At 37.9% G+C, this 15851-nt stretch overlaps 1 protein-coding gene across 1 annotated transcript in view; it reads left to right on the top strand.

Moving 5' to 3' along the window:
• Positions 1–15851, top strand: part of MAP3K3 (mitogen-activated protein kinase kinase kinase 3) — a 63254-nt gene that overhangs the window by 41097 nt on the left and 6306 nt on the right. Inside the window, exons 9-16 of the mRNA XM_063300418.1 lie at positions 1693–1766; positions 2182–2249; positions 2600–2692; positions 3369–3560; positions 6308–6456; positions 8793–8924; positions 9290–9419; positions 10418–10595. Of these exons, the coding sequence (XP_063156488.1) occupies positions 1693–1766; positions 2182–2249; positions 2600–2692; positions 3369–3560; positions 6308–6456; positions 8793–8924; positions 9290–9419; positions 10418–10595 (1016 nt within the window). The remainder of the gene's footprint in view (positions 1–1692; positions 1767–2181; positions 2250–2599; positions 2693–3368; positions 3561–6307; positions 6457–8792; positions 8925–9289; positions 9420–10417; positions 10596–15851) is intronic.

The following is a 15851-nucleotide window of genomic DNA, read 5'->3' as shown; positions in this document are numbered from 1 at the left end:
AGAATATAGCCAACAGTGTCCATTAATTCCCTCAGCTGAGCTTTTTGTATGCTACGTAGCAAGTTGCCTTACATCCAAACAGATCAAGACAAACCAGTAATCTATCTGGCTCCATATTGTATAACCACTTATACCAACTGGCAGCAGCTCTCTGTCAACTGAGTTTCCCTTATTTTGCATCAAGGATGTACCTCTTTCTTTACACCAATGGCTAGGTTTGGCATTTGGTAGTGTGTTGGGAGTCACATTCACTCCAGAAAGTGGATGGAGTTTGGACTAAAACTAAATGGGATTTGGTTTCATTTAAATTACTTAAATGCAGTTAAGGTGAGTACTTCCTGCATATTTACTATTTTCCCATTCTGCTAACATTAAAAGTTATTAATTCAGTGTCAACTTTGGGAAGTGTCTGGAGGCCACAATCAAGTGCTTAGGAAGTCACATGAGGCCCTGGGCTTCGAAGTGAGCACTGCCTTATATGGGGATGCCAGACATCAAGCATGGGACCTTCTGCATGTCATATAATTGTCTTATTAGTGAGCTACAGGTCATGCCCAAGGTGTTTAATGCTTTCCTGCATAATTGTATATTTGCAAATACCCTTGGGTCTGTGTGTGCATGCATATATGTGTGTGTAAAAGCTGTGTTTTAGAACATTAACTTTATTGAACATTATGCTTTAACCTTAGCTTCAGGAATTGATTCTCTGCTTCTTCATAGAAGTGTTGACATGCTGGGGACCATTTATATATTGCAAGCAGGGTGTGTTGGCTACATCACTGCTAGGAAATCCATATGTCATTAGCTTCAAAAAAGGAAGGTCCTGCCAAGCTCCAGGTTTCTTCCATTTTCCCCATAAGCCAGCTGATCAGTATTATTAGTTAGAGGTAAGAGTCAAAACTGTTTTCACAATTATCTGTAATTGGAAAATTTCACTCTATAATTGACAGCAAAATTCAAGACTCCCTTCATCCCTCTGGATGACATGCCCAAAATTGCTGGATTCCCATATTACGAATTCAGTTATCTGCTTTTTTGCTTTTATATTTCTCCCAGTGATCCTGGTCAGTATGATTGGAAGGGGTGGGCTCCCTCCCTTCCATCCTGCAACCTTCGACTGCATTGCTATCAGGAAGAACGAAGGCTCTAGGTTTCTGAAGTCCACTGTCCTTCAGAACCTAATAATCTGAAGTAGCATTGCTAGGAGAGAACTCTTCCCTCCCAGTGCTAGGAGAGAGATTACTTCAAGGTTGTTGAGAGACAAGGTAAACCACAAGTCCTCTTTCTTCTTCCCACCAACTTAGTACTTCTGTGCAAGGAAGAATGAACCTAGTCCTCCTTGTCTCTCTCTTAGCAACATTGACTGGAAGAATGTGTGTCTGTAGGAGAAATGGATGGGAAAGTGGGCATGCATAAGTGTGCCTTCCACCCCCCAAGCAACTGGTGAAAAAACATTTGGCTCTGGTACCAAAATGATTGCTACATACAGGCTATGTTTTCCTTAACTGTGATATTTCCACTAATACAATGGATGGAATGCTATCAATTGAGCACATGCCTAACTGGTCCCACCTAGTTAATCTTTGTCAGTTCTAATTAAATCAACTTAAAGTCTGTTTTCTCAATTTTTTTATTGTGTCATTTCAACAGTAGACTAAATTTAACTTAACTTTCTGTAATCTTCTGTTCTAGATGTTGGATCCCTTAACCAGTGCTGAAAACTCCATATCTGGCAGTTGTCAGTCCTTGAGCCAGTCAGGAGAAAGGTATTGACAGCAAGCAGTTTAGAGGGTATTTCTATTAAAAGTCAGAGTTGTACAAAGATTTTCCTCTTTGAAAGGAACTCTGCAGTATGTTTCAACTTTTCTCCATTATCTTTAAGATACTAAGCTATTAATTTTTAAGCTATTTTGCCTATATAGCTAGACTGAAAATACAGAGGGGGAAATAAGATAGAACATGAGGAACAGACATGTCATAGGCAGACTTTTTAATTCTTGTGTTTTTTCCTACGCAATAGTACAATAGTTTTACACTGTTTTTTTAATCTTGTAAAAAATGTAAAATGTAACAAGAGTATCACACACGCACACACAGACACACACAGAGACATGGTAAAAGTGCTTTGGAAGTCGTGTAAGATGTAATATCGTATTCTTCTACCCCACTTTTTCCAAACAGCCTTTCTTTCCGAAAATCTTGCATGTCCAGAGCCCAGAGCTTTCCAGATAATAGGCAAGATTTCTCAGGTGAGTTGGGTATCTGCTCTGATAGTTATTGGCAACTAGAAGGAACTAGAGAACCTTCATATTTTAGTTGTATATTTACTGCATTTATATTTTGCTAAAGAAAATTGTTTAAATGTGCAGTCGGTATGTTTCCATCAGTTATTCATTTGTCACTATCACAGTTTGCATAGACAGATGTATTAACCCTGAATTCCCCCATGCCAAGCCTCCCACCTCACTTCCCACCTCCCACAGTGAGGCTAGTGATTTCTTTGTTTCTCTTCAGACCTCCTGTGGCAAAATGTATCTGCCTGAAAGGGGCTGTGTGTATGCATATCTGATAATGTAACTTTTCTGCCTCTTTATCCTAGATCGTGAGAATCAAATCTTTGACAAAGCTGAGAAAGGTGGGACATACCCTCGGCGTTACCATGTCTCTATGCAGTACAAAGATTACAATGATGGTGGGTGTGCACCCCCTTTTTAATCTTGATAGGATTACCACTTCACAACACTCTCTATAAAAGCTGTCTGCTTCACTTGTTGCCAACCCCTTCTCTCCCCTTCATCCTTCTTTAAATAGCTTGAAAGGACTAGGAGGAGGCGGCAGGGAACAATTGTACTAATAAAATGACTTTATCTCCTTGTTCTACTGCAGTGAATTTACTCAGGAAATATAAAGGGGAGAGAGTTAGGAAAGCAGGACTATGTTAATTCAAGCTCCTGACTGTTCTGGGTTTATAAGAGGATGATACCTTAAGAGCAAATATTGCTACCTCTAAAACAGTGCTTATGTTCAGAATTTATTGAGCGTTTAAATTGATTCATGGATAATTCTGTGAAGAAACACATTTTTAACAGCAAAAATATTTTGTTTCTTCCCTTCCTCTTCCCCTACACCTGCCAATACGTATGACACACTGTTAATTCAAGATTGGTCTGTACACTCTTAAGTTAGAATTGTTTGGAGTGTGCTCAAATTTACTCTTCCTTTGCCTAGCAAACAATTACATTTGATTTCATATATGCTGAATATTTCATTGAACTTACAAAATGTTAGTCCCATCCCTGTTTTGTTGTGTCAAGCCTGTTGATTGGGGCATTTCACATTCGTTTCATTGGTACTTGTTAACTATTCAGGCCGGAGGACATTTCCCCGCATTCGGCGCCAACAGGGCAACCTCTTCACACTAGTACCTTCGAGCCGCTCCTTAAGCACCAATGGGGAGAACCTTGGCCTGACAGTGCAGTATCTTGACACCTGTGGACGTATGTGGAGTGCTGATAGTGAGAATATCCTCACTGTGCAGGAGAGAAACATCCCAACCAAATGTAAGTTGATACTCCCAGATACAGAAATATTTATTATTGCTTTCAAAACTGACCATAGAAAATACTTGACATTAGTATACCAGTAGGATTACTGCAGGATGCTCTGTTGGTTGCATTAATAGATGGACTTTTTAATAGATGGAATAAAATTCATAGCTCTAGAAATACAAGGGCTGGGAAAATATGGAGTGTTGCTTTTTTGTTTGTTTGCTTGTTTGAACTAACTTTTACAGTGGAAATTTAGCATGATTATGGAAAAGCAACATTTGTATGAGGTGTTTTCTCTTTTGGAATAACGGGTGGAAAGCTTTTTATGGAAAGGCTCTATTCATTAAAATCTTGTTTCTGTTTTAATTGCTGTGTGTTCCATAGACTAAGAATGGGGAGTCTATTTCAGACGGAAGAGCGTATTCCAGTATGGGAAGGGGTTTTGAGTGGGAAGCATTATAGAAGTTAGGATCAAAAATGCAAGAACATTTGCTAAATAGACTAGAACATTTGCCAAAATCCACTTATGTTGTGCTTAGAATAAAATGTTATGCATCTCTACTCAAAATAAGACCCTCTGAGTAATTTACTCTCAGGTAAGTATGCAAAGGATTGCATAAAAATAATCCAGGCAACCAAACCAGAAAAAATAGTAAATGCAAATCCCTAGGCCACCCAGTACACCAATGCAGAAACTATCAGATAAATTAAAATTCAGTACAATTCTTTGAATTCCATGCAACAGGGATACAAAACAAAACAAAAAAGTTGCTGAATGTGATAATTCACTGATAACTTGGTAATAATGAACCATATTCCAAGAAACTAGACATGGATTCTAATCTTGCCATCAGCTTTGGATCCCAGCAATAGTAGGAACATTAATCACTGTTGGTATCAAGAAATTGAGAAGTGGAAGAGGTAGCAAAGACTTCATTGAAGGCCTTGTAGTAGGTAATGAAGGCCACAAGTGTTTATTTCTCTTTTTGGGGGTTCACTGCATAAATGATTAGAATTACGTATCTTATCCTTCTTTCTCAACTGTGAAAACCCTATGAGAAAACACAGGTCATAATCAGGCAGGACCTGCTTCCTTCTTCAGCTTTCCCCTTTCCTGTTGTTCTTCAGTCTTCATTGATTTCAGAATTGTTATTTGTTCTAGAAAGCTTCAAAGGGCTTCAGAATGCTTGCTACTTTACAGAGCAATTGAGAAGATTAGAGAAAACAGAATCATAACAGTAAAAAGATGGAATACACTTTAGAAATGCAGTGAGAAGAACAAGATTAAGCCAGGATATTCTAGGATACAATTTCCATTCAGGCAGCATTGGGATCAAATTGGAAAAAGGCAAGACTGGTATAAATTGAAGGAGAAAAAAGAGTTGAGAGATCTGTGGGTTGGATTAACATTTTAAAGAACATGATTTAGCCCTTGAGCTAAATATTTCAACACTAGAAGATTCTCTCATATCCATGTCAGGAGGAATGTACAGATTTTTTTGTTTGAAGTGTGGCTTGCCATAATGTGGTGACCTTTGATCTTATTTAGTGATACTCGAACAGCCTCCTATATCTAGCCTGCCTTTGCTTATACAGGGTGAAGTTGCAGGCCTACAAGCACATAAGGGTCATTGAACAATATGTGATTGAGCAGATGTGTAGATGTACTCTGCAAAACATTTGAGAATTGCAATCTTAAATAAATTTATCTGGAAGTAAATTTCATCAGTAATATTAGATAGGACATGTCGATGAAGATTCTCAGTCATCCAGGTGGAATTGTCTGTAGGTTGAGTCATGGCAACTGGATTTCTTTCTTTTTGGTTGAAACATTTCGCTGCTTGTTCAAGCAGCTTCTTCTTCAATCTGGGCCCAGACTGAAGAAGCTGCTTGGACAAGCAGCGAAATGTTTCAACCAAAAAAAGAAATCCAGTTGCCATGACTCAACCTACAGACCTTAGATAGGACAATTTTGTCGTTATAAACAATTATTTATAACTTATAAAATAATTTAACCTCCTCAACCTGACACCTTCCTGATGTGGTGGATTATAATTCTCATTTTTGCAGTCACCTGGCTGGGGACAGTGAGGGTTGTTGTTCAATGTATCTGGAATTCAGTTGTGGTTGTAGTTCAGTGTACCAGGTTTCAGTAAGATTAAAGAAATTGTACAGTTAATTATCTGAGCATTATAAAATAGATTTGAATATGATAAAGAAATGTTGCATATATTTCAGTATTTCTCAAACTTTCAATTATTTCCAGGGGTAAACTTTGGAAATTTTACATCTATGGATAAGTTTGTCTCTGGATTTTTGCTAATAATAAAGAACAGAATTTGCCTTTATAAGCAATTGCCTCAATAAGTTATAAGCAATTTGCCTCAATAAGCAATTGAGAACGCCAGCTTAGCCTACTTCTTTAGGGCTTCCGGTAGTCATTAACAAGAATGCTGAGATAGATACTCTTTGATATGGCATAGCTATTCTTTGGGGGATGTTGGAATAGAAGTATTGTGAAATGCTGATGTGACTGTCCTGGGAATTAGCAAGAATCATTTAAATGCGGCACTATTTTAAGTTACGTATTTACACATCACACTTTTCAGCCCTGAGACATTAGACTGTTGTAACTTAAATATGGGAAGCATCTCTGTCTTTCTCACTGTTTTAGTAGTTAAATAAGCTGATATAAATCAGTACTGTTTCTGCCAGTCTCTGGATGGAATTATAAATGGAAAATGACTTGTGTTTGACAGCTCCGAGTGCTCCAGTCAACTGGCGACGAGGGAAGCTCCTAGGACAAGGTGCCTTTGGTCGGGTATACTTGTGCTATGATGTAGATACAGGCAGAGAACTTGCAGCTAAACAGGTCCAGTTTGACCCAGACAGTCCTGAAACAAGCAAGGTACTTCAGTAGCTAAACATTGATACTAAAATGCCTCTGTATCCCTCTGGTTCCCACTTCCCACTTTCTGATCTCTAATAGCAAACTCTGCAACCAGATCTTTCATACTCACTCATGGCGCAGTCGAGCCATTTATTTAGCATTTTTTGGGTCGTATTTCTTGTTGGGATTGCTGGCTCTTTAGATTTCTCTCCTGTCTTCCTCACCTAGCGATGGCATTTGGTTCTGTTTCCTCCTCTTCCTTTCCTTATTCTAACTGATGAATTGAGAGCAGGATAAAAACAGTGCTACGGTGGTGCTTAAAAGTTTGTGAATTCTTTTTGGATCTTCAATATTTCTGCATAAGTATGAGCTAAAACGTGATCTGTTCTCCACACAAGTCCTAAAGCTAGATAAAGAGAACGCAATTAAACAAATGAGTCAAAATCATTATACAGTACTTCTTCATTTATTTATTGAGGAAAATGATCCAAAGCTACATATTTGTGTGTGGGTTTCAAAATTCAGAAGGATTCAACAAACCTTTAAGTACCACTGTATGTTGAGTTGTATCTAGCTGTTAGAGATGGTTTTGAGTAAAAGAGGAAAGCAGCATGTGAGGCTCCCCCGTGGTTAGAGACAGAGATGACATTGATAGGGACAAGATCCCAATTTGCTTAGGAAAGAAATGTAACCACAGAGTTTAAACACATTTGTTGTAGGCTTGTAATCCATCCTTTGATACTGACTTCCAGTTTCCACAAAAAGAATTACATAATGTCTTTATCTCTTGCGGGTCTGTTTTCTTTGCTTGGTTTTATTCAAAGCAACTTGCTGTGGGGCTGAACAGCGTAGCTGTAGAGAGGGCGACAGCTGTGAGATAAGCATAGAAAAGAGCGTATCTCCTACAAGACAGATTTGGAGAAAAAAACAGAGTGGGGTGCCAGAGTTGTTTTGTTTTGAAGATGTTCTTCACTCACGTATTTGTAGTTAGGGAGTTGAACTGGGACAACGTAACAACTTAGGATTTCATCAGGTTGCCATTTTCAGACATAAACAAACCACAGGTTATACAAATTTAATTTGGTCATTGGTTTGTTGTACAAGGAAACCACAGGTAGTGAGCCATTTTGGGGTTGGACACAAGCAAACCTGATTAAACAAAGCAAACTGTGCCTTAGTATGAGGTCTCAGCTCATACTGCTCAGCTGAAGACATTTGTGAATGAGTTGCTTGATGGAAAATACTCTCTATTCGCTTCTGTGTCACTCTTTCTATTCTTTCAAACATCTAACCGGTATGAATTTGATGTTGAAATCTAGGATTATAGTTTATTGTATCCAGAGAAACCAGATTATATGCCATCTTTAAGATAAAGTGTGTGGTTGAAAATCCTAGTTTATTTGGGCACAGTGCATTCTAGACTCATATATAGGGGAGGCAGCAAAATAGGAGAGAACAGCTTGCCTGCATCTGATAACATTCTGATTTATTAAGACATAATCAGTGTCTTAAAGTAATGCACCAGCACAACCATTATGTCATAAATAGAGTTTTCTGAAGTTTAGGCTTTTTTAGAATGTATCCTAAGCAATTCATAATTCCTTTAAATGCCTTGTGATGATACTACTGTTACACGTAGTATAAGCTGTCATTAGAACATGATGTTCCCTCATTTTTTAAATAAAAAGTTATCCCCAGATAAATAATTGGGTCAAAGATTTTTTTTTTCAGTAGAAGGCTTGATAGAATCTGAAGACAGCAAACACCATTGCAACAGAAGTATTCCAACCTCTGTCTCTGTCACGTATATACATGTCTACTCATCAATGCCCACTTCTTCTAAAATACCAGCTACAACACATTTGCATAAGCTAACAGTGAAGAAATAGTATTTTGTGTAATAACAAGCTTAATTGATTGACTGAACAATTCATATAGTTTAGCAATTTAATAGCATTAATGGGGTTGCATCACTAACAGAAATGAATCAGCAAGGAAATAAATGACTAAAGTTATGCCATACACAAATTAGAATGCAAAGTTGAATGTTTTGGCAACTACCTAAAAATTACCACTTTTGCAGTTATGTTATAGACTGTCCTCATTGTGGATCAGTGTTTATAAATAGTGCTTTACTTTCCATGTCAGACATGTCAGCATATTGTCCTTTTAAGAAATAGCAATATTATTTAATTTCAGATGCATAGGAGGTAGAGAGAGAAAAAGAAGTCTGATAACCCATAATTTATTAGCCTCAGATTGCCTAAATTTTACTTCCCATAGAAAGTGCATTTATGCAGAGAACATTGTCCTATGCCTTTCCCAAGGTAATCTGGCAATTTTTATGCCTGCAGGAAGTGAGTGCATTGGAATGTGAGATTCAGCTACTGAAGAACCTTCAGCACGAGCGGATTGTTCAGTATTATGGGTGCTTGAGGGACCGAGCAGAAAAGACTCTGAGCATTTTCATGGAGTACATGCCAGGGGTAAGAGTTATATGGATTCTTTAGAAAGTGATTTTAATCCACCTCAGATTTCAATAGGCAGAGTTATTTACTTTTTAATTCCCTTCAATTTCTTCAGAAAGCCAGTTTTGTGTAGTGGTTAAAGGCACCTGGCTAGAAACCTGGAACATTAAGTTCTAGTCCTGCCTTATGCACAAAGCCAGCTGGATGACTTTGGGCCAGTCACTCTCTCTCGGCCCCAAGAAAAAGGCAATGGCAAACCACTTCCGAAAATCTTGTCAAGAGCACTGCATGGACTTATCCAGGCAGTCACCAGGAGTCAAGACTGACTTGAAGGTACGCATATATAGATATAAATGTATATCTTTCCTGCTTTTCCTGTGAAGGGTTCAGTCAAAGATCAACTGAAAGCCTATGGTGCACTGACAGAAAATGTGACTCGAAAATACACTCGGCAGATTCTTGAAGGAGTCTGTTACCTTCACAGCAACATGATTGTACACAGAGATATAAAAGGTAAGAAATCCACACAAACCCACATGGATTCTTATTTTCTACATGCCCTATTAGGCTCATTTATGCCCCAAATGACAGGAAATAAATATTGGCTATGTTTTTTCAGGATAGTGTTAGTATCATTATCCTAATACTTCTTTTCTTGAAAATATTGTTAATTATCTTGCTATTGAATTCGTGTGCATATAATCCCCCTAAAAATCTAGTTGCTGGTATACTAGAAAAGTCATGAACTGGTAGTACAAAATAACTTGGTTTTACTTATGGAGAAAAATAATAACTATGTGTTCCGCAGTATAATAGTCACATTGAGAGAGTGGCAAATTGAAGACATCTTGACTAGATCAAGGAATAGTGCAAGAGTGGTGAAAAGATCTGGAAGTAGAACATGTTACATTATGGATGCAGTAAGGGAACTAGCTTATCCTTTCCTCTCGTTCTTTTATTAGTCAAAATCCCCCACCCTCCACCCACTTGCTGTCATTTGTTTCCAGTTTGCAGAGAATAGTATCTATAGGGCAAGTAATAATATAACAGATTGTTTTCCTGGGAAAACTACAGGATGTGTTTGCATTATTTTTCATGCTATAGTCTCAAACTTGATTGGGAACATAAGAAAAAATAGCCAGACTTAAAGCATGACAAGAACTCCCTTGGTACATGCCTCATCTGACATTTTAATTTTTTTTTAAGGGTGGGGTCCATAGTTACTGTTGGAAAATAAAAATGGTTGATGGTTACAGCCTGGAAAAAAGGACAAAATCAAGCTGGAGATTGGCAAGGAGCATGGTGGGGAGAGGGGTCTAAATAATAAATTCATCTTTAGAATTTAATATTGCAAGGTGGATGCAGTGACAAGAGAATCTGTATGGAACTCAAGTCATTTTAAACTAGGTGCTAGCTTTAGAGGTTATAAATCTGTATTTTTAAGTTGTATGCTTGAGCACAGCTTCTGTTTCTTTTCTTTTTCTCCCATCTCTACTCGCACTTGATCTCAGGAGCCAATATTCTCCGAGATTCTGCTGGCAATGTAAAGCTTGGAGACTTTGGGGCTAGCAAGCGACTGCAGACAATCTGCATGTCTGGGACTGGCATCCGCTCTGTCACTGGCACCCCTTATTGGATGAGTCCAGAAGTGATCAGTGGAGAGGGCTATGGAAGAAAAGCTGACATCTGGTGAGAAGTAGCTCTGTATAGCTTGCTTAATATAAAGAATTACTTTCTAGAAAAGGAAGTTTTCTGCCACAATATTCTGAGCCAACTGACATTGTATTAATCATTTTCTGTAAACTATAATCAACAGGCTAATTTATTTTTCCCGTCTCCCCCTTTCCCCCCTTTTTTTCCCACTGATGCTCAGTGCTCTATGTTCCTGGTCTGTTGCTTTGGTTTTCTGCAAAATTTTTCTTGCTTTTGTAAGAGCTCAGAAGTCATCCAAACATGCTGACACACACACACACACACACACACACACAAACACCAATTTTGCAGTGGCTCCATTCTGTCAACACCCAATCCACCTATTACTGGAAGAGGAGGAGATGCCGATGAGAGTTGCCATAACCTTATGTATAATTGCCAAACTTGAACTTGACTTTTTTGTCACTAAAGCATATTGTCTAATCCAGCCTTTCTCAACCTTTTGACCCTGGAGGAACCCTGGCAATATTTTTCAGGCCTCGGGGAACCCCTGCACGTTCAGGCTCAAATATAGGCCAGACATTACAAAATTATTATATTCATTTCATATGTAGGCCTGTATATATGCATTAACAGTGTTCTTAAACTAAAAATAACGACTGAAACTTACCTCTTTAATGTGAAGTTGCCCGAATGTGAAATAATTTTTCAAATAAATCGTGATCTCCCAGGGAACCCCTAGTGACCTCTCGCAAAACCCTAGGGTTCCACGAAACCCTGATTGAGAAACCCTGGTCTAATCTAAAAATGTTATTTCTCTTTGTCATTAGTTTCTGCTTATCAAAGCTGCTTTTGGATGGTTATTTTTGAAACTAAAATTTTCTAAATACCTATCAGATATACAGGAAAAGTATCAGAACAAAACAGCAGCAGCAACAATTCTTCCTTAGGCTTCTCTCCCAGATCTTTACAAAATCTCTGAACAAATGTGTTGTTAAGTTGCAAGGGTGGACATATCAAATGTTTGCTGCTTCTTTGCTCAATTTCCAAGCACAAAAGATCCCACGTTAAATAAGTGGAACAGGGCATCTTTTAATAAATCAGCTTTAGGAGCGGCAGGGAGCAGGGTGGTGATGCGATAATGGCATGGGATGGGTAAGCCATAATATTTTTGCCTATTTCAGGGAACCGGATTGGTGGTGATAAGTAAAATTGGTTTATTGCATGTAACATACTTAAGAAGTGAAGCAAAGTAAGCATCTTATGTTAGTTTTAAAACACTCAGAAATGTGGCAATGTCATCGAGGGCTTCCAAAAAGAAGCAGGGCCACATGCAACTCACAGGTTGCCCACCCTGATCTAAATAGTCCTTCATTCAAAAATCCTGCAAGCTTTCCAGCACAGACTGTTTGCCATTTCTCTGTTGGTTTTCAGTAGATTGGGAAAGCTGCTTTAAAATACTTTTATACAATCTGCTAAATTGCAGATGTGTTGAACTACAGTTTCTATAATCACTGACCAACATAGCACTCAAGCTTAAAAAAAATTCTCTATTTAAATTTGTCATAATCATAAGCATTTGCAACTGCAGGATAATAAAGAAGTTCTAATTAACTTTTTATGAACTATTTTTTTTATGATCGTGGTATTTAAACCAGTGTTTCTAAACTGTTCTTTTTCAGTCAGGGATTAGAATGCAGTGGATCCATATATTTTTACAGAAGAGATGAAGACATTCATTCTTGCAAGTTGGTTTGACTTTAATGAAAGACTATATTAGGACATGTCTTTCTTGGATAGTAGTTTTTCTCATGGTTTGGAGAAGTTCTTTTAAAAAAGAATAAGTAAAAAAACCAGCATTATAACTTAATGTGCATTCATGTATGTATTTGTACTATTGAGCAGTATTTGTTTATAGCACCTTTATAAAGTTATTTTTCAGGATAAGGTAATTTAAAAGATAAGTCACTTTTCTTGCTCTATGTTAGAATGCTTTTCCTTTCATAAAATTTCACCTTGAAGAAGGCTTGCATAATTGGCCTGTGTTCATACTTTATAGAAACAAGGCGCCATAGGAATGCACAGTTTCTAGGAAATGGGCTCCCATAGGCTATGTATGTGTCCAAATTTAAGGTACTAGCTTAAGGAAGATCCTGTTAAGTCAATCATCCAGGGATAGTCCATACGCCTTGCTGTTTTCTCTTCATGGTCTCTACGTATCGCGTGTACAGGCTTGCCAAAAAATGTTCCTTGGTATGTTATCCCAAAGTCTTTGGTAAGGACAGTCGCAGTTCAGGGTCATTGTGAGCAGTGCCTCTGATCCTTCTGATACTGTTCATATCTGCTTCTGTAACAAATACAGTCCTTGTGCCTCCTTTGGTTTTACTGACTGTGGTCTTAACTTTACATCAGGGTCTTTTTCCTCCTCCGCTATTCCTCACCTCCAGCATTTCATTTAGCTACAATTATGGATCCTCAGGTTGACCAAAGATGCATATGTATATCTTCATTTATGATTAAAGATCAAACACAAATTTGTAAAACACGGTTAAACTCTCTGAGCGTCTGTCCTATCTAAGGCATCATGTTAAATAGTCTGTTATCATGTTTTGAAAGCAGCCACACAGAGGTTAGCTACCCTGAGAATTATGTGATACTTCACATCTGAAAGGAGCAGAATAGTATAACGTTCTTCTGATCTACCTGGGTAATCTAGTAGTACAGGGCTAATATATTTTAAATGCAAGTCCTTATAGGAAAGGCAATATAATAAAATGAGGTTTATTGTTTCAATTTCTCCCAATTCTCATGGGCAGGCTCTCTTGTCCAGGGGAATTTTAGAATATTTACCTTTTAAAGATGCAACTGGAAGAACACTGTATCTAGCTGTAACGAATTCTCCTTATGGCTCTGGAAAGGTGAGGGTGGATAGTTTGTTGGTTGTAGGTGGAATTTCTAAACAAAGCTTGTTGTTCTGTGATATCCTGTTCATTTTAGTGTTCCATATCTTTGACTCTTTGCAGGAGAAACTGATTAACCAAGTCATACCCTAGAGAGGTAAGCAACTCTGCCAAAAGCCCATATGATAGCAGCTTCTTACTATTTTTGTAGTTTTCCACTTTGAGAAATGTTTATCTGCCAAAACTAACAGGACTAAACCTGAAGGAAGAAAATGGAACTTGAGGGACTTGAACTTGGAAAAGTTTCTGTTTCCAAGACTTCATTCTCTTCTAGGCATTCCATTCTGTAGTCTGGCTGCACAGGATCTAGGAGCAGAAAGAATGCCCCTTAGTTGCCCTGTCTCGATTTCCTTTCTTTTCATATAAACCCCCATAAAGAAATAGGGCTAGTTATTTTGCCTGAGTTTTAAAATTGCTGGGATTAGTGTTCCTCCGTTAGAGAAGATCTTTCAATAGCCATTGAGGATCCAAGTGTTCTTTGCTTAACACATTTGATCAGGGCCTTCCAGATCTTCATATGGTGAAAAATTACTCCCAGTATTTGAAGTTCTGGACCTACTTGATTTTATTTCTTTCAATGACCCATCCCTATGGTTTAATCGTACCGTACTTTTTGGTTTTTTAAAGTTAACACCCAGTACAATCTCCCTTCAATATTGGACTGTAGCTTTTGTGGCTCTCTTAAGGCCATTTGGAATATATGAAATAATTACTTTGTCATCAGAATATAGCAAGATGGGAGTGTTAAGGCCTGCAAGTTGGGGACAGTGAAATCTGGCTTATCTAAGGCTTCAGCCATAGAGTTAATGCAGAAGTTTAATAGTTAGGTGCCAGTGTTCATCCCTGCTTAATTGCTTTCTGGATAGGTATTCATTTTGAAAGTACTCTTTATGGGTTACATCTCACTCTTAAGAAAGTATTAGCATGGAGTTTCGGAATGAGCAAAAATATCTATCAATTGATGAATTCTTAGGTTTGTCCCATAAAATTGCTCTTGAAATAGAGTCAAAAGCAAATTTAAAGGCTACATAGATGGAAGATTTGGTTTGCAAGTATATTTTTCTATTAAAACTAAAATATGGTCAGATATTGAACATTCAGATCTGAAGCCTGCTTATTCCTTCCCAAGTATGCTTTCAGAATCCAATCTTGTACCTTTTGATTTAGGTGTTTAGTGTGTAGCTTACTGACTACAGTCAGTAAGCCGACAAAGTGGTAGTTGGCTGGATTATTTTTGTTACCTTTTTTAATAATAAATTGTAACAATTACTACTGTAACCCAGTCTTTGAAGATACTGGCAGTGCAATCTATAGACATAGACACTGACATAGGATCCAATCTGGATTCCTTTTAATTAGCTCAGTGGGCACAGGTGCTTTTCCTATTTTCAGAGAATCAGTCAATTTGGTAACTTCTGATATGGTTACTGCTGTCCAAATGAGGAGAAGGAATCATTGTCCAATTCCTTAGTAGATGCCTCAGGGTTGGAGAGTGTATACAAAGGTCAAAAGTGCTCCTCACACCTGCACACTGGAACAGTGCTGATGCAAACAAATTACCCAAAAAACAGTTCAGCACTTCCCAACATAATGCAGATTGTGCTGCCAAGTCCCTGGCTGGAAGTAAAGTATTGAGGTCTTATTCTTGGTTAGGATCCTCTGAGATCTTAGTGGAAGCTCAGGCCCTTACTGAAGACTTTCCCTTTGCAATTCAATTTTTATTTAGTAGTAAGGTATACGACATGTTAAATCCTTCCACAATTCAGAACAAAGATAGTGCTTTATATCCATTTTTAATCTTCAAGATTTGAACTTACAGTTTGCATCACCATTCCAAAATGTTGAATGATTTCATTTCTATTCAAAATTATTTTGCAGCACTCTGACTAAAGGATGCCAATTTTAGCTGTAAGAAAGAACATCTGCTCCTTTCTTCAGTTCCAAATAGATCTGTACCCCAAGAGAATTAATCAATGGTATAGCAGTGGTAATTGCGCATCTCAGAACACTTGGTGTTAAGCTACTCTTTTACACAGATGATTGGCTTCAGGTTGAATCAGCTATTACAAACAATATTTTCACATGTCTACACTTCTTTTCCTACCCTTGGTTTCTCTGTAAATTGGGGCAAGTCCAACTTCTGTTCCATGTAATGGCTCCTTTTATAGGAGTGATCTTGAATTCATTATCTTGCCAGACATTCCCACCCAAGGACTGAATGAAAACCATTGTAGCCATGCCCCTTGTATGCTGCTGCTAATTCTGAACAAATTGAGTGAAATGTCTTCTGAATCTTATGGCCTTGTCTACTACCCTGATTGCTTTCACATAT

This window comes from Candoia aspera, chromosome 4 (genome assembly GCF_035149785.1).
Source record: "Candoia aspera isolate rCanAsp1 chromosome 4, rCanAsp1.hap2, whole genome shotgun sequence".
NCBI lineage: Eukaryota > Metazoa > Chordata > Lepidosauria > Squamata > Boidae > Candoia > Candoia aspera.
This window is presented reverse-complemented; position numbering and strand designations above follow the sequence as displayed.